Consider the following 12941-nt stretch of genomic DNA (forward strand, 5'->3'; position numbering starts at 1 on the left):
ACACATAGCTCAACTCTCGCGGCGCGCCGCAGGGCTTCTTTTATATTCACCGAATGGATTCTTTGTGTAACCAAATGTCCAACCAGAAGCGCCGCTGGTCGTGAGGTCAGACTCCTCCAATGGGGTCGCCGCTGGGCCGTGTCATTCTTTTTCATCGAATCTGGAGCCGCTGAGTTGCACGCGGCTGCACCCAAGGACGAGTGACGTCGCCACGCATTACGTGAGACTCACCCGACAGGAAGGCGCCGGCTCGCTGGCTGATGTGACACACTGCACGTGCGCGGCAGAAAGGTGCCGTCGCGTGATGACGCCGCTGAGTTGTTGATCGCGTCAGGCAGGCTCGCTTGCTGGCCTTGACACAGATTTCCTTTTTCCGAGGCATGGACGTTCGCTGCGGACTCGCAGGCATAACACTAGGACGCTCCAGCGTGGAATCGAGCCCGCTGTATCATAGCTCCAACGACCTCGGGAGGTCCATCTCGGAGAGCATCGTCCCACAGCTCCTCGTTACGTAAAAAGTGAAGAAAAGCAGGTAAAGGAGGAAAGATGTTCGAAGGGCACTCTAACGAGACGTGGAAGGTCGTGGGCGAGTTTCCGCAGGCGGTGCAACCAGTAGAGCTTATGAAGAGATACCAGATCTGGGAATGTTCTATTCTGTAGCTGCCGTAATGCTATAGCCTCCTCTCGCGAAAAAGATGAGGGTGGGGCGCTGCTCTCGTAAGTGAGAAAAGGATCCCCCACTCTGAAACGGTCGCCTCGCCTTGCCGGGCCGCCAGGAGGAAAAGTTTGCGGGCAACAGCGTGTACACGTTGGTTGCCCGGCAGAGAGGCATGACCAGAAGTTCACCGTGATCAAGAACTTGATGGGCCGCTATTGGAATGCCATGTCCTGATAGGGAGGCCCGAAATGCCTGTTGCGAGTCTGTCAATATGTACACCTCACTGCGAACACGGATGGCGTATCGTATCGCCAGATCGACTCCAAGAATTTCGCCTTGAGAGGCATGCGTCCCACGCATATCAGCCGAGTCCTGCAAGGAAATGGTGCCATCTAACACTACTTAGGTGTAACCTTCGCAAGTTCGGGCTGTGTCCGTGTAAGGAGTATGCGATTCAGGAATGTCTTCAGGCATTTGGCTGAGGTATCGTGCGCAGGATTTGCGCCAGACGTTGTCGTGCCGGGGGTACATGTTACCTGGTAAGGGATGAACAGTGAGTAGGGACGGGTTTCAATCTCAAGTGGTGGGACGGGTTATCCGAGGCGTGAGTAGAGGTGAGTAGGAAGTGGTGGCGCTGACTGACCAATTCTGCCTCAAGCAGTGCGTTGTGTGTCCCCAACTTAAGAAGAAGACGTGTAAAAACGTAGTTCGGAACTTCGTGGGCCTGCTTTGTCTCTTTGCGGATCATGACGTTTATGCGTAGTTATTGCGATTGGGTCAACCGATGGAAGAGCAAGTGATACGTCAGCCGGCTGATCACGCAGGTCTGCACCAAGCGCAGCAGGTCCTCTTTTGAGCACGGAGCGTCGTCTGTTTGGAAATACATGCAGGGCGAATAACTTCTTGCGCTTCAATTTTAAAATGCAGCAAAAATAACTGTCGGGCTCTACAAACATGCGCGCACTGTATACAGGCTTCGCAATACAACATGGATTATCTTAGTAATATTTTCGTGGCATTAGAGGATTTGCGTAGTGCAAGCGTACATTGCCATGGGGTGTGAGAACATGGGAATGTCATGATGGCTTCATGGTTCAATGTCCGCCACCCGCTACAATGGGTGCATACGTTACTTCGCCTATTCGCGGTGACATCGGGCTACAGGGGGCAAAAGCGTCCCTGTGCATGTGTGGATATGACGACTCGCCACGTTTCCTAATGCTGCAGGGAGCCATCGCGGAAGACCTTCTGAAAGATCTTATTCGCACAGAACGAGAAAAATAGCCAGCATGGCGGGCGCTTCACAAATGAAACGACAAAATAGTTGTAAAGTGTTTTTTTGGGGGGGGGGGGGCGGCGTCATCCGCACTGGTCATCCCCGTCGGCGGAGTAGGTAGCGTCAGAGTGGTGTTGCATTGTGCCATTTTATGGTAGCCAGCCATTTTATAGTAGCCAGCGCTGCTATGCAGAGCGGGCGAACCAGACAGTCCCGAAGGAAGAAGTCCAACGCGCCACAAACTGCGGCCGTGAGCACCGAGATCGCCTAGGCATTCTCTGGAGCGGTAATGGTGTTCGTTGATGCATGAGCAGTAGAGCCACCAGCGGCCGCCGCATATGAAAACCCCTCTCGAGTGGCAGAATTCTGTGCCGTATGGTTGATATTGCGAACAACTGCAAAGGCCTCACAGCGTGTCATGGGGCGGGCCGATTGCGCGCGAACCTCTAGTAGCTGACGCTCTTGTTGCCAGCGAGGACAGCGGGGTGCTGTGGCCAGATGGGTGGCGCCAAAGAATATGAAACGTGGGTGTTGCGCAGTGCAATCGGCACGCGGATGTGGCCCGCTACAGCGCACACAACGTTCATGTGCGTTGCAGGTGATGTCCGTGTGGCCGTAGCGACCGCACCGTTGGCACTGCACAGGACGAGGGCGGCGAGCACAGACCGGGCGTCGTTTGTAACGTTCGATGTCCTGTGGAGGTTTCCGTCCAGAGAACATGATCACGGCACTGCGTCCAGATCGCGTGCATTGCAATACAGGGAGCTGCGATGCGATGTTGTCGCGTCGTTCCTCCTCCATGAGTGCTGGGTCGACGTTGTGGATTACTCCACTGCATGTGTTGATTGACGCCTGCCTGGCACGAACGGGAATCTCGCAGAAGTCGGAAACTGCGAGGAGGGGTGCGAGCGGTGCTCCCGCGGCAACATCGACAGCGATAACATTGCGGCTGAAGTTTTTTCGCACGCGGTGTGCTCCCTCAACTGCCGCTAATTGTGCGGAGATTGCCTCTTGTGCCGCAGACCGAAAGGAGTTTTTCCTGGCGGTTGGCCTGTAGAGGGCGGTCTCCAGCTGGGAAGTTGACCCAGGTCTCGCAGGTAGCTGAGAGGGTGGGGTACAATTTCAAGTTGAAACCGCAGGTTTTTGTACCCCTTGGTTCTTCTGCCATGCGCTGGTAGTAGGAACCTGTGGTTCGCAGAGTTTGGTGCCGTTTGAAGCCCCTGTGGATGGCAGTGAAGGAAATGGTTTTTCGGGCGGCGCATTTGTAATCTGCAGTAGGTTCAACGCCTGGCAACCGGAGCGGCGCGCTATTGGTCACACTCTCGCAGGGACGCCGCCCCGACGTGCGCCTAGCAACGGCTGCTGCGCTTCATGACAAAATACTCTCGTTCTCGGAGTGCGCCCTGAAGGAATCCCTAATGGCCGTTCCTTTCAGCGCAGATGGGAAGGAAAAGGCTTGCGCTGTTTTGTTCAATGCACTCGTGCCCCCGTAACATTTTCGTCTCCGCCTGTGCACCGTGGACTGCTCTCGCGTTGACTGAAGAAGAGGCGCTTGGCGTGGCGTTGGACTAATTAGTGGTCTAGTGTGCATTTTTCGTGCGCGGGAATTTTTTTTAATTCAGTGAACATTTGTGTTGACGCCTGCGCCTTTTTGCTGCCTCGGCCCTTCAGCAAGAAGTGATCTGCCGCTGTGTCCTACTGTGCGATTTTTTTTACAGTGAACAGGCTTGGCTTTTAAGTATATTTGGTGCCGCCAGTGTCTTGAGCACTCGCCTTGTCGCTCGACGCGATCGCCTTTGTGTTGAACTACTCGCCTCCCCCCCCCCCCTTTTTTTAACTTAGCGGCGCGGAATGCTCTGGTGACCACGTGTTTCAAGACGTGATCGCCGCGATCGCAGTGTGTTGTACGGCTATGGCCAGTGAAAGCAGCGCATGTGATACATCGGCGCACAGCGCGATCGAATGCGTAAATGACAATGAGAGCTCATCACCTGACGTCGACGTGCTTCGAGCAAACATCACCGATGAACGTCACGCCTGCAGCTGGGTAGAAGACTACGGCTTGAAGACGAATACGTCATGGGTTGTAGACTTCGTCAAGCCAACAGCAAAGTGTGAAAGGTAATGCAAAAAATGATGTTATAACTTCAAAAACAACTTACGTCGTCTCTGGTGATAAAACTTCATGTTTTGCGGATAATGCCCAACGATGTGCCGTCTCAATGGTTGTAGACAACGTGGAGATGATCGGTACGAGAGGGCTAGACTCCGCTCATTCAGTGACATTTCTCAATTATATAGAAATAACGAAACACGCATTCCCACCACCTATCCGCAAACTGGACACCCTTCAGGTGATTCACCGGAGTTGCCTTCAGTCCAAAACTTAATGCGCTTACAAGTGTCCTCGCATGGGGGGGCAGAATAGAGTGCATTTTTCTTTTTCTCAGAAACACTACAAAAAAAAAACGAAACCTGGTACAACATGGCCGTAAGTTTTCGCAATTACATCCGCGAGGCAAAACGTATCTTCTATAATAATGGAGGAACCACTTCAAAGCATGTATTCTGGAACTGTGAAAGAGTTGAGAAAAGAGTTGTATTACCCCCCTCCCCCCCCCCGCACCCCCCAGATGAACTACAGGCACAGTACAGACTGCAGTGACTAGCTTAAATCCCCAATACCAACTTTTACCTTTGTACCAATTCCAGGAAGCATTTGTGAGAGTGTCTCTCGACTCCCCCCGGTTTGGCTGATATAAAAGCAATTCATTAGCAAAATATTTAGTAAAATTCTCACTCACCAATTACTGTGCCAGAAAACTAATTGATTAAATCCCCTTTTCTTGGAATTGTGAGAGCATCAAATGTCAAATGTTACCATAAAGTTCTAGCTTGCACAAATAAGAGCTGATGGTCACGATAAATTCAAATGCAGAGTTTGTGCAGGCTTTACAACTGTGATCTCTTGTTCAAATTTCAAGTGTTGTGGCAAGCCTCTAAGATGTGTCCACGGTAGCTAGTAGCTTTGCAGCAGGATTGGCATTTTCCATGATGTATTTATCCTAATGATGACAATGCAGTCACTGAACAAGTGAAAATGAAAACTCACGAGAGACACCCTGAGATCTGTAAGAGCCCCTTGATTACTACTAGGAACCTGTACTAGTCCTGAAACGTCTCTCATTTGTTTTCGCCTAAACTTGTTGAGTGACTGGAACTTTATTATCATGTTTCCTCACCATCTGAACTGTCGTCAAACTCTAACCTACAAGCTGAAAGTGTCATAAATGTGCGTCGGTCATGCATGAAGTGAATTTAATGAGTGCATTTTTGGCAGGTTTGTTGAGGTAATCCTTTCAGATGCCACCTGTGAAGAAGTACCTGTAAATGTATCAAATTGTCACATGATTTCAAGGCTGTCTATATTCTATTGCAACAACAATAATTTTATAATAGATTCATAGCAGTTAATTGAAATTGAGCTTTCATGAAACATCTACTTATTCTAAAGACATTCATATTTTATTCTTGCATATATAGAATGAAATCTCAGACTAGATATATACTGGATATTGGTTTCTCGTTTTAACGATATTGAGAAAAAAAAAAGATATTTCGAAGTGGCTCCAGCGAAGCGCTACATTGAATGACTCGTCGACTATGGTAGTGCTTCCGGAAAAGTGATTATATGCAACAGTAGTGTGAAAACTGAAGTTAAAGACATGTTTATTAGGGAGGAGGTTGATTATTTCATCTAAATTTCATTGTATTTTGCACTTTTTTAGCGCCTAGTTGACACAACTAGCAAAAACAAGTGATGTACACAATTGTGTACAAAGCGTCTAAAAGGGTTAAACGCACTGCAAGAAGATTTGTGCAAGTACCTAGTAAGTGCTCAAGTAACTGGTGTATTTTTCCTTTGATCAAATGGCATTTGCAGGCAAAGCAGACCCCTTTCGTTGCTGACACTGAAATTCTAAATTCTTACTGCTTTGCAGGATGGTGTTCCACAAAGTATGGCGCTGCAAAGAGGCAAAGCGGGAAAAATCATGTGGTGAGGCTGCAGCACACTGCCCAGTAAAGATTGACCTCAAAATCAAGAAGGTCAACAGAAATACAAAATGTAATGATGCCTTTTTACGTGAGGAAAAGCCACTGCCAGCTGTGATAAAGCTTTTTCATCACAAAAACCACAGCCACAGCACTGCAGCAGCAGACGCACTTTCTCGTCTTACACCAACAATGCAGACCAGAGAGACCTCTTTGGCATACTTTGACAACGGCATGTCACCAGCTGAAGCCATCAGGCTTCACGAGAGCAAACTGCTTTTGCAAGAAGATGGGTATGCCCTCGTTGCCAACTCTGCAGTGAACCCATTGCCTCCTGCCATATACTACTGGTACAGGCTTTGGAGAGAAAACTTTGGAAAGGATGTAGACCCCCTCTTAAAGATAGCTGAGAAGATGCCACTCTATGCTAAACATGGTGAGTTGACTATTACAGCACTGCACTTACACTATACGTTCCATACTTGCTGCGGCTGTCTAGTGGTTATGGTGCTTGACTGCCAACCTAAAGGTCGCAGAATGGAATCCTGGCTGGGGCAGTTGCATTTCAATGGAGCCAAGATGCTAGAAACCTGTCTGCTTAAATTTAGGTGTGTTTAAGAACGCCAGGTGGGCAAAATTATGGTTGTCTTCGTATATAGTGTCATGATATTGTGGTTTTGAGACATAAAACATTAATATTATTATTATTATTATTATTATTATTATTATTATTAATATTATTATTATTATTTTGTATTTGCATTATTAAAGACTATTAAAATCCTAAGCCCTAATTTGCATGCATTTTTAGAAGACTTTTAGTTACAACAGATTTTGAAACCCATTTTCTAAAATGTTGTGTCAGTGCAGCACTTGATTCACAGATTTTGGACACTGCTAAAGCACTAAGAGAGCTGTAGAGGTACCAGACATAGCGGTTTCAGTCACAAAAGATAATACATCCAATCTTATAACAGTTCAGTAAAGTTTACAATATTAACTTGAGACATTCATGTAATATTGCTGCCGATGTTTCAAAGGGAATCCATACAAGTTCCTAGAATGAAAAGTCATACATCACGCAGTTTCACATAGTAGAAGCACCATTATTGCCAATACTCACAAGCTATAGATGACACCCATAGCTAGCAAAAAAGTTCAGCATAGAGTAATGACGAACAGAGCTACTTTCTTTCGTAAAGGGTCATAATGTCATCACCAGGGTGCTGTAACAATGTGTAGCCGATGCAGGATGACATGCCATAATTGTGCTTGTAACGAAATTGAGAAGCACATAAAATCAGTGCACAGAGATCTCTTTATGAAAAAACTATCATTCAGTCCCACAGTAAAAACGGTTTTAATACTACAACATGCCTCTATATTAATTGCATACTAGGTGTCACTTAGTAAATATGCTTGCCTGTTTATGAAAGTTTCAAGGGACGAATAGATGAAAAAAGTGGAACAAGTTCTGACTGTTTATTTTGCTCTTTAATATTCACTTCCAGCTTAAATTATTAATGTGTAAATTGCTAAGAACACTGGGTAATAAATTTGTGGCAAAACAGAAAATGAGTACCACATCCCAGAGCTTCATTTTCACAAAACAACTGAGTACCATACAAGCTTTTCCAATTATCTCTTGGGCTAACTGCACCTCAGGTTACAGAGTTGCAGGTGGGGCTCCTCTGACTATTACTCATCAATGCTGTACAGTTAGCATTTGGAACTATATGTGGGCTATTAATGGCTTGTCACCAAACATTTGGGTCAACAACAGCTCAATGGTCACAGCACGCTACAGCTGCACCCTGGAGTGCTTAATTCCAGCATTTACATGGTGTGGATGAGATTCTAGCTCGCATCGGCATACAACTTTTCAAAATGATACCATAAAAGCTGTCGTCAAATAAGTGGATGTGGAGCCCCTGCAGCCCAATGTAACGCACAATTTTTCATTGAAATAAATACAAAGGTCATACAAATCAATATTTTCATAACTAGTTATTTATTCAGCCGATTCAAGTCTTCAAAAAATGTCTTCCTGTATTCTCCCTCACTCAACCTTTTTCCAGATGCTTGCTTGAATACCAATGTAAAAAGAATTCTTTTCATTGACTGTGCTTCTGTCATGTACCAGTTGCTGTACCTCTTCATGCGGTCATTATTTCTTTCTGCCCAATTTTTCGTCGGAAGCATTGAGGCAACATGCACAGGTCTAACGCCCATGAAGCAAATGACCTGCTATTCACCCATACGTCATCAGTATCTGTAATTGTTGTGCAGGCAACCTTAGAGTGAGGACCATCTTCTGCAAAATTACTCTGCAGACAGCATTCTCAACTACCTAGTTTTGATAAGAGGTATTCAATGAGCTCTTCCTGCCAGGCAGCACCAGTGCGTGCGCTGCCATAGCCCTGGTCTGTCAGTGATCTGGGTTATGACAGCGTGTTATTTGGTGGCGGTGCACATCACTAACCCATTTTCTTATGAAAATATTAGCAAAACACACACTGCCGAGAACTTTGGTTGTGGAATGACGATGTTTATGCGCGAAAGCACAAATATGGCGACTTCCATGCTAGGACCCCTTGCATATGACGTCATGTGATTACCTCCATTATGTAAGAATAAGACACTGTTTTAGTAGATAAAGAGTACTATAGTTGAAACTTTTTATAAGAGACACTGATATAAGAGACAAATGGGTATAAAAAACACCAGTGTGCTTAGAGTAAAATACGGATTGATAGGAAAAATGCATACGTGGTAATCTGTATTTAGAGACCAGAATTGCTGCCCGGAGAATGCCACTTATAAAGGGGTTTAGCTGTACTAGGCATGGTATCTGGAGAAAAAGTCAGTATTCTGCAACCACATTTCTATCTTAGCAAAAGGCGGAATCTGATACTTTTGCAGATGGTTACTCGCAAGACTGATCCATTCAGTCATTTGACTACTGCATCTCACTTTCCTTGTTTTTTTTTTAACACTTGGTGGTTGGACAATGCTTACATCCCAAAGCCTTAAAAACAATTGTTCTGGAAGTCGCCCGCTAGCATTTCACAGTGTGCGATTCCCTGATACAGCTCTTTTATAAGCCACTGTGGTAACCATTTCGATTAGACTACGAAGCTGCGGCACACCGTAAAAAGTGCGATTGCATCATCCACAGGTTACATCCACAGATACTTAGAGACTTGCCTGCTCTGACTGCAGCAATAGTACCTTGCTGTTGAAATTTGATGCTTTAGACCCGGGAAAGGATGTGGCAGGCTGGTATTTTACCATAGAGCACCAGTGCTAGAATAAAAAATTTTTTGTAGAATGACCATATAGAGGCATCATGCTGAGCAGTGAAGTGCATTTACAGGAGTGAAATAGCATGGTGAAAGAGTAGAATAACAATCATGAGTCACACTATGCGAACTGCATAAGTTTTCCCAACTATCACGATGTTGCTTGGTGGTAATTGTTCAGTATCAGTTGCCATAGCACAAACAAATAGCACATAATGCTTCAAAGATATGTAGTGGGCACCTCACCTCTTTGTAAAATATTGAATAACTGCACAGTGGGTGCTTTTCTAATTGACAAAAATTATAATGATCTATGGCATAATAAGTACCCTGTAAGTTCACTGGTAGTTACACCAAGAGAGGTTAGAACGGGGTCTAGAAAGGCTGCTTTTCCAGCTTTTACTGTGACTGAGCTACATGTGTTGTGAATGCCTGGTTCCTTTTTATATATATTTTTACAACAATGATAGTATGGATGCTACAAGCTTAAAAACAATCATAAAATTTTCTCAACTTCTCACAAAAGTTATATCACACACATTTATGCCTCACAATAGGCAGCTTATTACAGATTTCAGTTAGAGTTACCGAACATAATAGCTTGTCCTCACAGGCAATACAATTGTCAACTGTCACTAATGTAGGCTGTGGCTTCATGATTACACATGATGAGTTTAGTACTTCGGATCTATAAATTTACGTCACAGAAAGTTTGATTTATGGCCTTGCTTTGTTCAGCACTAACAAACTGAAATCACTACTCTTTTCTTGTGCACATAAATATGATGACATATAGCTTTGGGTTCAGTTCCTGTTGACACACACATCCATGCTCTAATACATGTTTTTACTTCTGTGTACAGAATATGTTGCAGTGTTGTTTTTTTTTCTTCAAATTTGATCCCTTTCAAAAACATTTTTGCATTTCTTTACTCGTTGCAGGCATTGATGTCAAACTGGGCCGCTCAGAGGATGGCCAGTGCTGGGTGGTCTTGGTTGCGACACCGATCATGAGACGAGCACAGCTGTTAAATGCAGCAAAAGAAATTATTTTTATTGATTCGACATCATCGTGTGATACATCACGAAGCACCGTGACTGTTCTTCTGGCAGCCACGAATGCGGGTGCCGTACCCATCGCGGTATTAATTCATAATTCGCAGTCAGCCCAAGGCTATTGCACGGCCTTTACGCTTCTGAAAGACACCTTCCCAACCTGCTTTGGGAGGCTCAGTGTAAGTTACTTAGCCGATAAAAACTCACAAGTTTGGATTCTTGTCAGCGTTCAAATTCGGGCAGGCTTTGGTGTAAAAGAACAGCAACCATGTGTACCTTAGTAGTTTATGACTAGAGGTCAGATCTTTACGCACTGCAAAAAAGTGTTTTTTGTGCTAAATATAAACAGGCAAAACAATTTTTATATATCAGAAATAGGCTGGCAAAACATTTTTTACTCCCTCATGTCGTAAATGCATGCCAGGACATCCCAACCTGTATCTAGGACAGGAAATAAAAAAATGTCGCACCATGTCAGCGCACTTGTTTGAGGTAGCCAGCACATCCCATTTCACTCCTGCTAGTGGCAGTTTTCCATAACTTGGTTTACCTAGAAGATTAGCTTAAACACCATGAAGTTCCGAACAGTCAATGTTGCTTGGACATGAATAACAGTCTGAAAATGCACTCTAAAGAGAAATTCAGGGTTAAATAGTGGTAATATAGGTGCCAATTGTGAATATAAGCATTGATAGCCACTTATCGGTAGTCAGTCACAAATGCCGAAAATTGGCACTTATACACCTTGTCAATGAAGGCTTTCTGGGTGCGGCATAAGACCCTGTAGGCTGTTGTTAACATGAGTGACCCCTAAAAATTGCAGGACTGAAGCTATGACGTTGGGTTTGCAAACAGGCAGTATAAAAGCACTTATCAACCTCTAAATCATGCTCATATATCAAAAGTGGTGCGATAGGAACACGGGGAACAAAAATGGAATTAGCCTGAAATCCGCTCTCTACTTAGGCCCTATAGTACAAGGATAAATTCAAAGCATTGTGTTTTTGCTATAAGCTTCTATGATGTGTTTTTCACATTCGGTCAATACATATTTTTATTAAGTATTTAGCACTTACTTTTCGGTACTTAAGGAGTGATTCGAAGTAAGTCTCTACATTATGCTGTGTTGAGTTTCGAGGTCACTAGAATGTACAGCATAATCTTTCCTTCATTACATATTCGACAAAGTTTTACTTGTGTGTAGCTTTGCATTATGGGCCTATCAGCCACAAGAAACATGCCAGACAACAGCACACAAAATTGAAACAAATAAAGGGAGTAAAATAAGGTGTCGCAAAAGAAGCCAACAGGAAAGGCTTGTCTTGTCTCGAATAGCCCGCACTTCATTTAAAAAATATGTTTCGCCACCTAGCCCAAAAAGTACTTTTCAGAAAAGAAAATGTGTTAGATAATATTCACAAAATTTCTTGGGCAATTTTCACCAAATGATGGCCTCATATGAGAGCCTATTGCAATTACTTGGTCGGCTGTTCTAAATGATTTCTTGGTTACTTGCAGTGTCCTGAAGCCTTCATGACTGATAACTCGGCAGCAGAAAAGGGAGCCCTGAAAGCAGTTTGGCCGCAAGGAAAGCAGCTGCTTTGCTTTTTTTATGTTGCACAAGCTGAATAGAGGTGGTTGACGGCAGTTTGAAATAACATAAGTGGAGAGCAGAGGAGGCATTTTATGTCAGCATTTCAGAAGGTTGGTATCTATGTTCAGTTTTGTTTCTACACAACATCCTTGCAAACATATGTTCTCTGCCAACAACTACACTCACACATGACTACATAGAGTTTCATACAATACCGTATTTACTTGCATAATCCTGGCACTTGTTTTGCCGGAAAACCGATGCAAAATTGGGAGGTGTGAGAATTACGCGGGGAAAACTTTCCACGAAAGCGTACAGGGTGAAAAAGAAAACGAAGTGGCCGCAAATCGAGATCCTCACACCAGCAACTAACAGCAAGCTTTGAGAAGTACCAATAAAAATTTACCTCAACCTAAAAGACACCAAAATTGAGACACCAAAAAGTGCAAACAAATAGTCGAGAATTAGAATACCATACGCAAAGCTTGTGGACGTTGCGGGCGTAGCAGTAGTGTTTGTCACTCAACAGGAGCCCTCAAAAGGTAAGCTTAGGACGTCAGTATTGAGCTGATAGCTATTTAACAGAATCGTCTGCAGTTTCCTTCTGAAGAAATAAAGTTTAGCATCAATCCCAGTTTCAGGCACACGGCAGCCCCATCGCATCTTGGTGGCTTTTAGCTGCTGTTACCAGTAGCGAATGCGAAACTCGTAGACTTCTAAGGGCCCATTGTCGGCCCTGTTGCCGTTGTTTAACGCATGATCTACCACTTTCAAAGTGAAAGCAGCCATGTAGCTTCAGTATTGCCCCATAACGTGACAAGATTACCAACACTACAAACAAAACACGCCGCAACGCGTACTTGCCACTATGGCTTGGCTTGAATTGGATTTCCGTGCAATAATAGTAAGCTTGACGCTTAAGAGATGATGCAAGCTATCATCATCAGTGATTGGAACGAGCAGACGACATTATTGTGGCAGTTTTCGGGGGTGCGATAATTA

General features: G+C 44.6%; 1 protein-coding gene across 1 annotated transcript in view; it reads left to right on the forward strand.

Moving 5' to 3' along the window:
- The first annotated feature begins 3072 nt into the window (after positions 1 to 3072).
- The window catches only part of LOC119187259 (uncharacterized), a 28905-nt gene continuing 19036 nt past the window's right edge, over positions 3073 to 12941 (forward strand). The window contains exons 1-3 of the mRNA XM_075875847.1: positions 3073 to 4055; positions 5936 to 6423; positions 10232 to 12049. Of these exons, the coding sequence (XP_075731962.1) occupies positions 3847 to 4055; positions 5936 to 6423; positions 10232 to 10626 (1092 nt within the window). The 5' untranslated portion in view covers positions 3073 to 3846 and the 3' untranslated portion in view covers positions 10627 to 12049. The remainder of the gene's footprint in view (positions 4056 to 5935; positions 6424 to 10231; positions 12050 to 12941) is intronic.

Source organism: Rhipicephalus microplus, chromosome 10 (assembly GCF_043290135.1).
Source record: "Rhipicephalus microplus isolate Deutch F79 chromosome 10, USDA_Rmic, whole genome shotgun sequence".
Taxonomy (NCBI): Eukaryota; Metazoa; Arthropoda; class Arachnida; order Ixodida; family Ixodidae; genus Rhipicephalus; species Rhipicephalus microplus.